The sequence below is a fragment of the Parus major genome, chromosome Z, assembly GCF_001522545.3.
Source record: "Parus major isolate Abel chromosome Z, Parus_major1.1, whole genome shotgun sequence".
In the NCBI taxonomy this organism is placed as follows: Eukaryota; Metazoa; Chordata; class Aves; order Passeriformes; family Paridae; genus Parus; species Parus major.
The window spans coordinates 46,928,798-46,945,543 of record NC_031799.1 but is presented as its reverse complement, the minus strand read 5'-3'; the positions used below and the strand labels follow the sequence as shown (position 1 = coordinate 46,945,543).

Here is a 16,746-nt window from a genome sequence, read left to right as displayed (position 1 = left end):
GTAAAACAAAAACAACAAAATGAGCTTTAAAGAGTTACAGACTTCAGCTGGCTTCAGCCCACACATTTTTTTCCAGTGATTGGAGATATCCAGCATCATGACAGTAAGTGTAATGGCAATTTTGTTTGCATTGTGATCTAGCTGAAGGTTGAAGCTGTTATATTGTGCTTATATTGTCCATGCTGCTTCAGTCTGCTAAATTAAAATCCAGTCTTCAAATAATTTTGTAATAACACATTAAACCCTCCTCATGTGAAATATCTAAAACAGCCTGGTCAGAATGTACTGCATAAGAGAAGAGCCAGGACTGCAAGACAGCAGCAAACACCTCACCACAGAGAATGCATCTCCAGCAGGACCAAGTTTACTCAAGGCAACACACACAGTACCTCAGAACAGTGTGGAACAGCCACCCCTTCATGGCATCAAGGGCAACTGGGAAAGATGTAAAAAGACAGGACCATCTGCATAACACTGCGTACAACCCACCTACTAATGTAAGGCCACAGCCTGACGCAAGCGACAGAGACAGTAGGTGACACTCCTTTCTGACCTTGATTCAGCTTCAGTCAGTTGAAAAACACAATAATAAAACAACAATCTTGCATGTATCAAAAAGTAAAACTCTAAATATATTTATTATTCAGTTATATTTGCTTTTCATTGCACAGATTTGGTTTTTATCCCCATGTTCAACAGTTTTTTTACAAAGCTTTTTGGAGTTTTAGAAACTGTTAGAATGATCACTCAAGACTATTTAGGCACAGATCATGAACACATAACTCCATTTTCTCAAGGTTTTCTCCACGTGAAAGATTAGCGGCCGCAGCTAAGCTCCAAATTTAAATACATTTCACAGTCCACGCTTTTACAGGCATACCGTCTAAAAAAGTTTTCATTAAATAGTCTCACCAAAGCCAAAATGAAAGTACCTTCTTTTCCGTAAATGCAGAAATCAACACAACTCTAGGATAAGAATCATAATGGCCAATCATTCTTTATGCTAGTCAGTCATAGAATAACAAAGAACTAGTCCTCAAGAGGATGTAAAAATCCCCTGGAAAAAATTACTTTGCTTTAGAAATAATTTAAATAATTTATTTTGTATGAAAAAAATAAGCAAAAAGAAAGGCCAATAAAACACATCTGGTGACAAGGATTTGTCCTAGACATATCCCCTGGACCTAGTTGATTCCGTGATTTCTATGTGCCACAACAGAGGTGCACAGTTACAGGCTAAACAGTGTTTGCTTGCTCTGCCTGGGTTTAAGACATCACTATAACATCCAGCATCAAGTCAGAAAGCTGGTGCTGAAGGGCACAGATCAGTGTGGCCACAGGGTTGAGGAAGGCTGAGCAGTCTGGGAGGATGCAGGAGGCTGGACAAGACAGAGGAAACCTGCAGCTGTAGACGGCTGCAGGAATGGGTCAAAGGTGCTGGCACCTGTGAGCTAAGGAAGCAGCAGTTGCAGGCATTAAGGACAAGTGACATTCCAGCAACCCTGGAGGGCTGTTCATGAATGGCCACTGTCCTGTGATCTTACTGTGGTTGACACACTTCTAGCACCATTGCTGAAATGCCTGCAGTGGGCTGGGGGGTCCAACTCCCCACTAATCCTCTTAAACCCTCTTGGCAAATTCCCCTGTTGTTAACACTGTGCAGCTTTAAATGTTGCCCTCATATCTCTGATGACCCTCAGCTGACTGCAGCTGGTCTTTGGCAGAAGGAGGGAAAAAAGGCCACTGACTCACAGGACATAGAGACACTTCAGCTTCTCTGGTGAGAACTAGTTCACATCATCACCTTTTTAAAGTAGGACCTCCAACACCAACTCTCCTTTTCCTATCACAGAAGTGCTGGCCCTTGGCACCCCCAGTGCAGCCTCCCACTCAAGAGCGGGACTATCCCCAGCACCAGGTCAGGGCAGCCACAGCTTTCCCGAACCACCCGAGGGCAGGGCCAAGCTGTCAGGTGAGAGGTGCATAAGGATCACTTTGGAGCTAGAGGTGCCTCTGAAGCTCAGCAGAGTGGAGTCCCTGGGCAAGGGGACAGCAGCCACAGGAGCTACACTGCTGGGCCCTAGGGTGAGAAAAGAAGCTGGTAGCTGCCTTCAGTCTCCCATTCTCCTGTCATGTGGAGGGGCAGCAAAACAGGTCATTCCTAGAGCTTAACATGTAGCTTCTCCAGGGCCAGAAGAGCAAGATTTTCCAAAGTCTCTCACTAGCATTAACACACAAGCTTCTGACATTGGTGAGCAGACAAGCAAGGGGAGCCTGAAAAAAGCACAGAAATCCATCAAAAACTGTCTGGTGATGATTAGGGAAATGTGACCATCACAAGCCAGGGAAGTCCATGCTGCCTGAAATACCAATTTTACCCCCAGTAAAAAACCTAGAAGGAGTTATCTGCAGAAACTGGAGTCTCCCCCAGTGTCTAGGGGCACAAAGAGCTGCAGGCCAGCAACCTCATTAATTGTCTGTGTTCATTAAGACGTTTCTGAGCTCCAGCTCCATCTGTTTCATTTGGACATCTTTCTGGATCAGTAACTCACGTAGTCGACGGATTTCTTCCTGTTGCCGGTAATACATCTGCAAAAGCTGTAAGAAAACACACATTTTATTTACTTTACACTAAGAAAACATGGGCTTAACCTGACAATCACACCCACCAGAGCTGTCACATCACTTCTGAGAGACACATCTAAGGAGGAGGCCTTTCACTGACTGACAACATCAGCAGTGCTCCAGTTGTCCACTAGATTGGGCTGTGACTGCATGTGTTTCACATAAAGTATTTGTGTAGGGGAACACAGGGAATGTGGCTGGGGATGAGCCTCATCCCTAGTAGAGTGCAGCTGTGTAAGACAGGTGAACATCATTACAGGAAAAGGAGCACAGAATGCTGATTTGCATCGGGCAATCACAAAAGAGTAAAAGGGCATGCAGGTGTTGTGCATGTGAGAAACAGGCTGTACAAGGTTGTACTGGGGAATAATAAAGTGCCAATACTTGAAATCATTCTTGGTGTTAATCATGTGTCAATTGGTACCCTGTGTAAGGAGCCACCAACAATGTATTTGAAGTCTAAATTCCTGGTTCTGCCATATATCCTTCTCTGACTTTGGAAAAGTCCTTTTTCCTCTTGCAGTTGGGACTAGCATAGTCTGTCACTACATGCATGCAGCAGAGCACCCAACTCTGCAAGCACTGCCTCTGTAACCTTGGGGTGCCAGCTCAGAAACATATGGAAAAATATCCTTTTTCACACCACAGGGAAATTCAGATGTGGAAATGCCTGCCCTATCAAGGTGCACATGCTAAATTCTTGCAGAGATGAAAGAGGACCTCAGAACAAGTCCCCTGTACTGGGAAGAAAATTATTCCAGGGTTTCTAAAATCAAACACTACATGTAGTTGAAAATGTCCCTGAGCTGCCAGCAGTGGGAGGCTGACAAATCACCACAGAGATGTACCACTGTGCCAGCTTTGATTACTATACAGAGAGTATAGTATGTTTTCCATGACTAAAGACAGATCACGGAGCTGCCAGGACCTTTTCTAGAGCCTTTCCCAGGTGCATGCTGCAGCCAGCACCCAACCTCATCAGCACTGCACCAACAAGTTGTCCCTCAGCAACAAGCTGCAGAGACAGACTCTTTCTCATGTCAGGGTCCACAACAGAGTCAGGCAGTTAAGACTACATGGAAGCACCAGGGGTACACCCACCCCTTTCACAGAAATTCCTGCTGCCTCACCAGGCTTGCTGACTGCAAGCCTTTGGCTCATCAAAGGGTTATGCTGCATAAACCCCCTTCTCTTCTCAAGAACCTGGAAGTCACAAGGACCTCCTTGTCCCCAGCCTGCCACCAGGCAGCTCTATCCCACAAGAATGCCTAGAAAGTTAAAATGCTGACTGCCCAATCCTTTCCAGATCCCCTCAGCTGAGTTGTTGTTAGGCCACATTTCTGCTTGCCATGTGGCAGGCAAAGCTTTTGGCACCATGAAGAACAAAGAGTTTGCACTGACAATAGGCCTGCAAAATAAACCCTCCCTGAACTGCCACCATGTGAATGGTATCCTTTTGTCATCTGGCTTTGGGCTTCTCCTCTGGCCACACTTCACCCCAGACATCCATACCTCATTTTCAGTTTTTGGTGGTGGACACTCAAATATGTCAAATCCATTGGATAAGCATGCTTGCTCATTTTTTGATGGTTTCTCCTCCATTTCCATCCAGCTTCTGTCATCTTGAGCCTCTCCTGGATTTTGCTGGTCCTCCACCGACATACTTTCCTCTTCTTCCTGGTTCATGTTGGTAGCTTGTGTGGGTGGCTCTGGCTCAAGAAACTCTGCTGGGGAGTTCACAGCTTTAGAGCCTGGTCTTAAGGATACCAAGAGAGGCCCTAGGGAGGGAGGAGACAAGTGAGCACTCACAAACCACACCCAGAAATCAAGCTGTGAGCAATCAGAGATAAGCATGGAGACACCTGACCCGAGCAGTTTCCAAACTTTACAGCAGTAAGTTATTAACCACCTGTAAGTGGTAAGTAAGTAAACGCCAAGTTATTTTAGCTTCTAGCCATATTTACTATGTCTCTCCTTTTCCATCTTTCCTCTTTCTCTGGCAGGTCATAGGCCAGAGAGCTGGCAGCAGCTTACCCAAGCCCTGGGGAGCTGAAGGGCTGGGGAGCTCTCCATGTGCTGACCTTTGTTAATCCCGCTGAGCCATTCTTGTGCTGTCACTGCCGGCTGGGCTGCTGCAGTCAAGGGGTAGATATCTGGCTGGTATGATTCCGACTGGAAACAAACAGAAGTCCAGAGTAACTATGTCAGTGAGATTTTGGCTTAAAGAGGTCATACTGGATTGTGGTGGAGAAATTAATTTATTCCCCTTCAGCACAGAGAGTGTCATGAGCACTCACTGGCACAGCAAAAAAGTCCTTTCACCTCCTCTGCACCTCTCTGCTCCTCACCTCAACTCGGAAGAATTGCATCTGAATGCCTAATTTAATTCATGCCAGTAAGGTCTTCAACTAGGGGAGGTTAACATAGGCCACCTCAACTCCCATGAAATCATGTTCCTAAGGATGAATACATGATACAAAAGACGGACAAGTCACAAAGCATCAGTTGATCATGAGCTGACAGAACCTAGCCAGGGAGATAAAGCTGGAGGAACACGCCTGGTTGGAAGTTCCTGTGTCTCTGAATTCAAGGAACTCATACCTTCTTTTCACATTCTACTTTCTGGAAGTAGAGAGCACAGTACTGACATTTCCCATGTACCGCGTACCTATGCTCACAGTCACACGAGAGCTACTTTGGCTAGCTACAGATAGCCAAACTGTATAACTGTATAACTAATAATTGTATACAGTTTCTATAATGACACCAGCTCTGAAACTTACACCTACATCACCCTCAGTGCAAAGGGTTGTACCTTACATGCTGCAGAGCAATTATCTGTAACACAATTCTACCCAAGGGGTGGAGATGCATGAATTCATAATTTGTGTTTTACCGGGTGATTCTTCCTCCTTCCACAGAGATTTTTATGCCACCCAACATCAGCTCCAACCCCTCTCCCTCTTTTGTCATTATGTCAAACAGATTCTATTGGAGAAGTTTACAGACAGCTAGCAGGCCTGGCAGCATGTCTTGGAAAGTCAGACATTAAATAGAGACATAACTCCTGAATAACTCTTGAGTTATCCGGATAGGGTTTGTTGGCAGGGCTGCCCCAGAAACTGGCCAGCTATGTCCCTCATGCCAGAAGAGAGAAAATCTCTTGTTCTACCTATTCTCCTGCCCTCAAGAGTCACAGAGTGGAGGCAGTGCCCTTATTTTTCCACTGATATTTGCCTCAGATATGAACATGACCTAAGGCTGACTTACCCGTCGAGGCACAATCATGGAGATGGGCTCAATCAGGTTTTTAGTTGGAATCAGTTTGTAGAAACGGAAAATTTCACAAGCTGCCACATCAAGACCTCTCTTTGGCATCACTCCTGGGGGAAGAGCATGAAATGAATGGAGTATAAATCTCCTCAGGAAAGTAATGTCATCAGCCATGCGAAAAGGGCCATCAAACAATGAAAGGAGTCATAGCATCAGCACCACATCAGCATGGTTTGAGGTCCATATCCAAAACTGGCTCAATGGCACAAATGACCAGAATAAACAATTTTTTTTTTCTGTCAGATGATGTTGTTACATACAGGGTGTGTGGGTTTCATGCTAAGCCTCCCGTTCCTTATTCATTCTAATGGCTCCAAATAGAGTGACAAGAACAGAACAGAACTGGCAGGTGATGCCACAGGATGTGAGTAGCAGGATCACTAGGAAGGGATTTCAAGACACCTAAACAGCACCAGAATAGCTATATATGGCTGAAATACCTATCAGGCAAGTATCCTCCCCCAGCGCTGTCCCAAAACAGAAATGAGAATGAGAAGGGAGTGAACATCTGTTCTGCCCATTTGTGTTTTAGGGACTGAGTAAGCCACACAGGGTCTCTCAGTTAGGGGTAAACTTTAGGCACAAACTGATAACCTCAGTGGCTTTCTCTCCCATTAGCTTGTACAGTCCAAAGTTATATCCATGTCAATTCTCTTAAAAAGAGAGATTCCCTATGCTAGTAGACCTTGCTTCATGCCACCCAAGCTTAGTTTTCTAATTTCCTATCCTTACTAATACCCAGTGACTTCATTAAGCATCAGATTCTACAGGAAGAACTGCTGCTCTTTACATTATGCATTCTTCTAAAAGTGAATCTAAACTCCACTCCTCCACACAGTATTTTGTTTCAATAACATGGAAAAGGAAGTTTTGTACAATAACCTTAGCAGTATGCTTGATCAGCTGAACAAAGCAGGATAGGGAAGCAGACATGATTCACTTAGGCATTTTAGAAATACTTCTACACTTCCTTTCCATGAAATTATTTTTAAAGAGATTATGAAAATGAGAAATAAGGATGTTGTACTGGAAGGATTATAAAAACTGGATAATGAGGAGATCCTTACAGTTAAATTTTAAATAATATATTCCTTTTAATTTTTTTTAAGGCAACCTTCAGGCAAAAAATTCAGTGCTGCCAAATACCTCTACCAACGTCCTCTAAGAGCAGGAGAGTCCACAGGTAGTGTGGAGGGGTGTTAATGATCCTAGAAACATGTAGAGGAATATGACTCATAGAGTAGATTAGAGAAGGTTCAATAAAGGGTTAACAATAAGGTCTGAGGGCTGAAAGCTAAATTCTGTGACTTGAATTAGTTAAACAGTGGGTAATACATAGGTTAATAAGCAAGGGTCTCCAAAGGAGGAGAGGTGACCTAATCACAGTAGATATATTTCTAAATAGGAAATGTCAGTAAAAAAGAAGGTAGACAAGCAATAAAGACTGAAGCTATTAAGCAGTGAAGCATCTGTTACCAGAGAAGTCACAGAGTGGGAATGATGGAAATAGAGTTCAACAACAAAAATCTTGAAGCAGATTGACAAATGGCAAGGAGCATTCTCCACTTTTAAATCCAGACTATCCTCCTTTCCACCGTGACCAGGTATGTGAGAAGAGATGCAGCAGTGACGGGTAAAACTTCCCAGCCCGTGCTCTGCTGGTCAGAAGGGCCCTTTCCAGGCTCTGACACTGTCATATTTGGGTGGGCTGGGCCAAGATGACTGTAAGGGCCTGTAAACCTGGGTGGAGGAACTCTTTTCTAAATGGTATTTTGAATAGTCCTACTCTGGCAACCTTTAAAATAAAGCCACAGTCCTCTTGTAACGTTACACTTACGTAATGTCATGCCACTCACCAATTCCTTTCTGTGGTAAGTGAGAACGATATTCCATCAGGTAGTTCAGATATGGTTTCTCAGGGCTTATCTCATAGTACCGTATGTTTCCATCACCCTAAAGGCAAAGAAAATCAGCATCAGCCGGACTCTGCTGTTCAGCATGATAGTCTGAGAAGAATTCCTGACCCCAAAAAGCCATGCAGGATCAACAATGAACCAAATGTTTACTCTTAAATTCCTATACAGGAAGGTTAGGACCCTTCCTGTACACACCCAGCTGTGTACCTCTCCACAATAAACATGGTACATCTGTAAACATGGTAAACGTAGCCTGATGATGAAGCAACCTCTGGCCCCACCCCATCTGCTCATATCCTTAGGTTAACATGCATGAGGAGCATCTTTGACCTCAGTCTGTCACAACACAGGCTGACATCAGAATCAAATAGGCCTGCACTTGCTGATGTGGAAAGCACTTACCTTTCCCACCACATAAAGCATGTGCGTGTCAGGGTCATAGATGGGAAACAACAGTCCTGAGGAGCCATCCAGATCCTCCTCCAGTAAAGGCACAGAAAGGTCATCCTGGGCAGGACACAGCAAGAAAAGTCAGCTACAATCACCTGTCAGTCACCTCAAGTCCAGGACACCTCACCTGAACCCCACCTGGCAGTGGCATGGGAGCACAGCTCTGTAATGATCCACAGCCCTGAGCAGGGGACTATGCACAGGCCTCTGCAAAGCTCTCTGGGTGGGAAATGGGTGCTCTGTCCCAGGCCTTGACTAAGGGCACGACATCAGTTCCCACCACTCTAACACCTCAGGCATCTGATGGCATTTCAGGGTAGATATGATAAGAAACATTGCCTGCCTCTATGTGGGCCAGACCCCAGGAAATTGAGCAGCCTTCAGGGTACACCTGCATTGCTGGTGTAAAATTCACACTGAATTTTACTCATGTTTTCTCAAAATCTCTAGTCAAGGTAATACTTTCACAATAATGCAGCACCCACAAAAGCAGTCTGCATCAGTCAAGCAGTCTCAGCATTGCAATGTGTGGAGGTGCCTGTTGCAAGGACAGAACCTCCTGCTGGCCTTCTGCAGGTAAGCCATGTAGGAGGACACAGCACACCACTCCATATGCAAAGCTGGCATGTCTTGTACAAAGCTATCCCTGCACTGCTGAAGGGAGTGATTCTAGGAGGACCAACAGGGCAGATTCTGGTGTCCTATGGCTGTTCATGTGGTGATTCTCACATAAACATGTATTTAGCATAGGGTTAACACACATTTTCTCCCGCAGAACTGACTAGCTGCAGGCTGCAGTAAGCCAGAGCTTCCATTTAGATGCAAAGATGGGTGTGGACCTGAGGAAGAGGCCTGCCTGGCAGATCCTGTGCCAATCCCTGTTCCTAAGGAGGCTTTACATACCTTGCCTCACAGATCTTCCCACTGTGTTCTTAAACCAAGCATGTAAAACCCTGACATGACACCCATGAAGTGTCACAGCACTGCTAAGCATTGTGAAAAGCCTTCAGACAGCAGCATAGAGCTTTGCTTCTCACATGTGCAAAGCCATGTCCAAACACAGCCAAAACATATCAAATCATAGGCCTAGTCTACCAGCTTTGTCTGGTAACCAAGTGTGACAGCACTACAAAGAGACAAAAGATTGTGCTGCATGGTGGTTGATGCAATGAGGGACACATTTAGATGCTGACAAAGTAAGAGCATCTCACTGCATATGAAAGGGTAGATGAGAGCAGGGTTTAATAAGGCTATCAGCCATCCTGACAGGAGACCATGTCTTGGAAAGGACCAAATAAGCACTACCTCAGTACTCTACCCTCAGGAATCAGAAATCCAAAGCACCCGACACACTTTTCTTCACTGAGGGCTTCATCTGAGTAGACTGTGTCTAGAGCTCATTTCTCTTTCCAGCACCAGGACCAGTTTGCCAGTGAGACCAGTAAGAGTCATGTTAAGTCAGAGCTACAGTAACCATACAGAGGTCCTTTGAATGATCTCTTCCTGTAGTGGTCTGTTGTGGTTTAACCTCAGTCAGCTACTAAATACCACGCAGCCATTTGCTCACTTCCCCTTAGTGGGATGGGGAAGAGAATCAGAAAAAGGTAAATCCATGGCTGAGAAAAGAACAACTCAGTAATTGGGAAAAAAACAAACAAACAAACAAACAAAATATAGAACAATTACAATTATAATGAAAATAAAAGGGAGAGAGAAGAATAAAACTCAAGAAAAGTAAGTGATGGCCAACACACACTGACCAAAGCCCAACCAGTCCCTGAGTAGCAATCCATGGCTCCTGGCCAACTCCCCCAGGTTGAGCATGACATTCTATGGGGTAGAATATCTCTTTGGCCAGTTCAGCTCAGCTGTCCTGGATATCCTCCCTCCCAGTTTCTCGTGCACCTGCACACTGGCAGAGCATGAGACACTGAAAAGTCTTTGACTTGGGGTAAGCACTACTTAGCAGCACCCCAAAGGTCAGTGTGCTTTCAATACTAAATCAAAAACACAACCGTGTGCCAACTACTAAGAAGAAAATTAATTCTATCCCAGCCAAAACCAGAACATGGGCACAGCATTCACATTGTTCTCTTAGGCTTCTATGTTGAAAACTTCCCCAGAAACTCAGTTAGACCTCACAGCAGTAAGAATTATCACCCTTCAGGAATCTGATAGATCCCTTCTGAATTGCTAATGAATTATAAATCAATTCTTGTGTATGTGGCAGTTGGAAAGTTAAAGTGACAGCAAAAGAGAGAAAACTGAAGCTGGTATGGTTAAGATTTTTGGTCCAACTCACTTGATTCCATAATGCAATTTGCCTATTATTCCACCAAGACGTTCCAGTAGAAAACAGCTTTTTCATGTCTCCAAGGAATAAGACTTTATTGACTCTGTGAGACCTGTAGCTTCCTTCCTGTAGAAGAGAAAGGACACTGCATGAGTAAGACAACATCTGTTGCATAGCTACATTTCAGGTTGCATGACAACTCACATTCACCCACATCTGAAAGATCTGTTCAGCCCAGAAAGTTCTGAAAGTTCAGCCCAGCTGAACTACAGTGAGCAGGATTTCACAGGCATCTGAAAAATGTGGCCTAAACTCTTCAGAATCACTCCCAAAAGCTCAACCATAGGTCATAGAATATTCTGAGTCGAAAGGGACACACAAAGACCATCAAGTCCAGCTCTTAAGCAAATGGCCCATACAGGGATTAAACCCACAGTCCTGGTGTTATCACCACCCTGCTCTGACCAGCTGAGCCAATCTCACCTCCCTAACTATTGATTCACCTATCTGCAGTACAGTGGTCTCTGGTAGTTGCAGGCAGGACTGTCCAAACAGCTACAAAATGCAGACAGCTTCACCTAGCCAACAAAATCCAGGCAACAAGAACAACCTTGATCATTGGGACAAACGTACACTTGCATCCACCTGTCCACCTGATCTCTACCTTCCCTCCCATGATGTACCTCAGAGGGCTGCACCTATGAAAACAATATAATCCAAATAAGGTTTCAAAGAGCAAGAAACATGGTATCAAGATACAAAATCCCTATTTTCAACAATGACAGCAAGCATTCCGTGGAAAGTAGAAGGGAACAGCACAGTATAGTGCCTTGGGCAATGCAGGGCACAGATGCATCACCTTTTATGGCAATGAAGCTACCCAGGAGAAGAAACACACCAAGTGGTGAGATCAGATGAACCATAAACCTCTGAACCCAACCTACCTGTAGGACTGTTCCAGCACGAGGGTCTATCACACGTATCTTTTTGTCCCTGCAAGCAGTGGCAAGGAGACTGCCATCTGTGTTGAATGACATGGAAAGGACCACATCTCTGTGAGCATCAAGAATCTTCACTGGCTTTCGAAGAACAGCATCCTTGACTTCAAGGTTCCAGATCATTATCTGGAGTAAAAATAATAAAAAAAATCAGCTCTTTGCTGCCTCACACACCAGGGATTTCGTATACTCTATTCACTTCTTTGTCTTTTCTCTACATGTACAGGTTTTACCATCATAAGTGATTGCTCTCCAGCACTTAAAATAATTCCTGATACTAAGAGCAATGTATCAGTGTCAGCTAAGAATGTACAGTATTTTAATTTCCTTTGCAACCACATTTTATACATAAAAATAGACAGCATCAGTGCAGATATAGGCATTAGCACAAAGAAAAGTGGATGGCACTGCATGCTGTATCCAATTCAGTAAATGAGAAGTGCGGAGTAGACTGAAGTTCATCAGAAGACTGAAAAATAAGACTCCTTTTGAACTTGTAGCAATATCCTTTTGCCTTTTAGTCACCATGGAATTTTCCCCTGAAGAAAGCTTCCAAACTCTTTAGTACCATCTTACAGCTTATTAAAACAAATTTTAAAACACCCAGCCAAACAGGGTGTCCTAGGAGCACAGACCCACCTTGTAGTCATAGCCAGAGCTGAAGAGGATGTTATCAGCTGTGGGATGCCATTCAATCAGACCGACTCTTCGAGTATGCGCAAGAAGTTCTTTCTTCGGAGTGGTAAGGTTTGTTTTTAGCAACTGATTTGGGATGTCCCAGATTTTAACCTGAATGGCATAGGATGGGTCTTTGTCAGATTCCTGAGAAGGAGCTAGTTTGGAATTTACCAATAGCTATCAACCGCCTTGGAATTACTATGCCCTTTGCAGTGAATAGGAATGCACCTGGTTTTTTGAATGCTCATCATTTGCATCTTTACTTTTCTGTGGACCTGAAGATTCCTCTTTATGTTCTATCTTTAGACAGCAATCCTGCCAGGGTTTCTTTAAATTTGGCAATTCAACCCTTAGACCTGTCAGCACAATTATGAAAAGATATTCCCAAGAGGAAGAAGTAAACCACTGATCTTGCAGACCTTGCCTCTTAACAAATTTTGAGCAGGAGCCAACAAATCTGAATCCCAAAAGATATTATCATTCTGTGATTCTATTATATAGAGCAGTGATTGATCCAAGCTCAATCCTCTCTGACTCTACTGGCCCTCTTCATCCTGGTCCTGAGGATCCATTCAGTGTCACCTGGCAGAAGAACTGAGAACTCCTCTGGTCAGGTGACAGCTATACTAACGTGTCTCACAGAAAGCTGTGCCAGTGCACATGCAATGCTTTGCAAATGACACAGTCATTTGTCAAAGTTCACAGAACACCACGCAGCTGGCCTCAAAACAGACACCCTTAGCAGACACCAGGCTGCACCTCACTGAAGCCACTCAGCACTGGGAGCATGCCTTCTTGTAACAGGCCCACCTACAGCTCTGGATCCTTCTAGAAGGTTGCTACATGAAGACAAATACGCTCTGTCCTCCCGGGGTGGAGGAAAACAATAGAGGAAACCAGCAAGAGCGGCTGAACTTCTGGGGGTATAAAAGGAGCCTTTCTCACACTAACCCTAGAAACACAAGTATTTAGGATGCTGGCAGATGATTAATCCTTTGGCTCAGTGAAAATTACTGTGCTTGTGTCATAATTTTTCTAGTTCTTAGCCTAAAGCAAAAGCAAAATGCTCTTTGGAACATAATTTGTGGAAATCAGCCACAGCTGCCTAAGTCTCCTACTGTTTGGTTGATTTGGATCACTCCTTTCTAAGACAAATAAGAAGCCAACCCAAATTCTGGGACCTCCTGGAAAATATCATAAGCACTCTCCTCAGCAGTGTTTATCCCAATAAGGAAACAAACCCACCAGAAACATAATGACTGTAGAGTCCAGCTGTACCCACATGAACATCTACAGCAGTTAGAGAAAACTTTACACTTTACACACTTTACAATCAGACTGACTGTTTCTTTACACTTTCAACGGCTATCACTAAAGAAATGGGGCTGAGAAACTAGAAGAGGGAAAAAGAGGTTGTGTTCATGCTGACAAGACCTGCCTAGAATGAACCATCCACTCATGCTGTGAAATGGTTCATGATAAAAGCAGAGAAAAGCACCTGGTTGGGGAATCTCAAGCTGCATTAAATGGCAGAAATTGCCAGTTCTTTAGTGTGCAGAATAAGCAGATCTTGGATTCAGGCCTGCAGGGCAAGGATGGACAATCCAAGCATGAACAATCTGTCTGCCCTGCTACATCTTGAAGAAAGCCTGGTAAAATGAAGTAAAAGGCATAGAGTTGCCCCTCTAAGCAGAAGGGATCAGATCTTCAACAAGTTGAACTCTTCATGCCTGATGGTTTGCCAAGAAGAACAGAAGGTGTGTAAGAGGACAAAGTCTCAGCCCGTAGGCATTTGCATTGGCCACTGTCCTAAGCCTGCCTGAAACAGCAGTGGGAACTGGAACTCGGTGTTTACAGAGAACATACAATCCTTCCCATGCCCAAAAGTGCCATTCTACATAGCTCCAGCTATGCACCACAATAGACAGCCGTAGTGCTGCCAGATGAAAAACTGTCTGCACCTGGTGGGCTAACACAATGCCTATTCTTCAAAACCCAGTGGCCTGTGGAATTGCACAATGCCCATTCTGTAAGAAGAACTGCAACCAGCCCAGTTGTGCCAACTTTTACCATTTGATCAGGCAGTCAAGTATGACTTTGGGAATCACCAACCACCAGGGATGACCAAAGAGATCCCCAGGACAGAAGAATGCATGTGTAAAAGGGAGAGAAAATATATTACTGATTTGAGGGAAATTATTATTATCAGGGAAAAATCACTGACTATGTACATAAAATATAGTACCTAATCAGGAGGTTTTTTTGTAGTCAGCATGCATGATATTTCAGAGGAGACATCCCCTCATGCATGTGGCTGAATAAAGAATGTCTGCTTCTTAATGCTACATTAGCATTAAGGAGTTTTTATTTTTACCAGTCTTTGGTAACAGCACTACCACCAAGGCAAGCTCCAGCAAGACTGGTCAAGAAACCTCTGAGAAATGTGGGAGAAGTGAAACTTCCATTGTCTACTCAGAAGCTTGTAGCCGTCCTCAAAGGGAGGCCCAGCCCAGTAAGAATTAGATGCATCTTTGCACAGAAGTCTTACTTGCACAGTGGCTTACTAATGCTCAGAGATGGAAGAGAGCACCAGGCTTTTAACAACAGACTGGAAGGAAGGTTTTTCCTCTCATGTCCAGCCCAGTGGAAGTGATGGACTCTTCTGTGACCCTCAAAAAACCTTTCTCAAGCTTCTCTTAAAACAGAGTATTGCTGTGAAGATGTCTCAACAGTATGTCCAATCTGAGCTCTCCAGAACAGGCCAGGTTGAGTAAGATGCTGACCCCACAGAATGAGTCCAACAGCAGACATGAGACGAGAAGGAGACAGCAGCACAGCAAATAAGGAAAGCTGGAAAGAAGACAGTTTGTCCAGTCTCTGTCTGCCCTTCAACTACATAGTATGAGAAGAGGCAGCTAAACTCTTTGAAGGTACACAAGGAGAACATCAAATGCTATGAATGTACATGGTAATACGGCAATAATGCCTGGAGGTCAGAGGTATCCCATTTTCCCTTGAAGGATACTCAACACCTGGAAGAAGGACCTAGTGAGGCCACAGGATCTGTAGCTTTAGAGATCTTCCCACCTCATCGGAGCAAGACTTGGAGCAACCCAATACTTTGAGTAGGAGTAGAGTTGGAGTCAGGAAGTGACCTCCAAGGTCTAGCTACAAAGTATCAGGAAAGATACACCAAGAAACAGTCTGCTGTCCTTGCTACTTAACAGGCAGGGAGGTGATGTCTCCATGTCACAGTGCACAGGACCCCTAAGATACCATTTCTGGGTGCTAGGATGAGGATGGGAGAGTAGTAAAAACAAAGTACAGTCACAAACAGACTTCTTGGAACAACTTTTGATACTGACACCAGTGACATGCTTTGTGTTTCTTTAGTCTGAAGAATGATCCAGTGTGAAGCTTCTGGAGAAAACTGGAAAGGAAAGCTGGGGATAGTGTGTCCAGTTTTGTACCCCCCAGTGTAAGAAAGGTGCTGATAAATCTGTGAGTCCAGATGAGGCCACCAGGGTGCTCAGGAGTCTACAGCTCTTTACCCTGTGAGTAGAAACTCAGGGAGATAGGCTTGGTCAGCCTGGAGAAGAGACAGCTTCCAGGTAAATTGATAAAAGCCCTCAATACAAGACTACTGAGAAAATAGAACCAGGCTCTATCTTGAAATGCGGGGTAGGAGAACAGGATATAGCAGTTATTAACTACACTGGAAGGAAAAGAACATGGGAAGAGTGACGAACAGGAACAGGTTGCCCAGAGAGGTGGTGAAAGAAACCCCTTCAACACAAACACTTCTGTGATTCTGTAACTACAGTGGGATGTTTTGAAGATTGTGTTCATTTCTCATATGAGGCTCAAAAGAGTGACCAAGGCAGTGCCCTCTGCCACAAGTAAGCCATGTTATGCCAAACTTCCCGAGTCATTGAACAGGAAAGACAATCCAAAAAGCTTATAATCAAGAATGACTTCTTGGCAGAACTAAAATGGCAGAGCATGTGAACCAAGCCAGGGCTGGAGAAAATGACAAAGGAAACCTCCCAGATGCTGTACAACAGAGTAAGAATAAACCCTGTGGGATCTCATATGGGATCTCTGGAAAAAAAGCATGTCCTCACTATCGAAGACATCAACATCACACTTTTTACACCTTTTCAAAGTGACCTTCCAGTAGGTAGACATGAGCTAAATCGTCCCTTACAAACATTACTTTAATCTTTCAATTGCCATGGTGTCTGTATCTTAACCATACTAATTCCAGCCACAGCATCCACTGTATGATGCAGAACTGTATGATACAAATTCCTCACCACAACTGATCCAGCATGACTTTATAGAGCACCTGAGTGCTGGAACAAGCTCAGGGAATTCTCTTCTCTGCAGGGAATTAATCTGAAAGAGCTGGTCCAGATTATGTTGTGTTGAAGCTCTTATTCTAAAGTACAAA

At 44.2% G+C, this 16,746-nt stretch overlaps 1 protein-coding gene across 1 annotated transcript in view; it reads right to left on the bottom strand.

The window, feature by feature from the left end:
• Positions 1-602: 602 nt before the first annotated feature.
• CORO2A (coronin 2A) overlaps positions 603-16,746 on the bottom strand; it is a 58,013-nt gene continuing 41,869 nt past the window's right edge. Inside the window, exons 4-12 of the mRNA XM_015615175.2 lie at positions 12,255-12,404; positions 11,562-11,741; positions 10,627-10,743; positions 8,277-8,381; positions 7,815-7,911; positions 5,896-6,008; positions 4,707-4,797; positions 4,138-4,403; positions 603-2,598 (exon numbers count right to left, since the gene is read on the bottom strand). Of these exons, the coding sequence (XP_015470661.1) occupies positions 2,470-2,598; positions 4,138-4,403; positions 4,707-4,797; positions 5,896-6,008; positions 7,815-7,911; positions 8,277-8,381; positions 10,627-10,743; positions 11,562-11,741; positions 12,255-12,404 (1,248 nt within the window). The 3' untranslated portion in view covers positions 603-2,469. The remainder of the gene's footprint in view (positions 2,599-4,137; positions 4,404-4,706; positions 4,798-5,895; positions 6,009-7,814; positions 7,912-8,276; positions 8,382-10,626; positions 10,744-11,561; positions 11,742-12,254; positions 12,405-16,746) is intronic.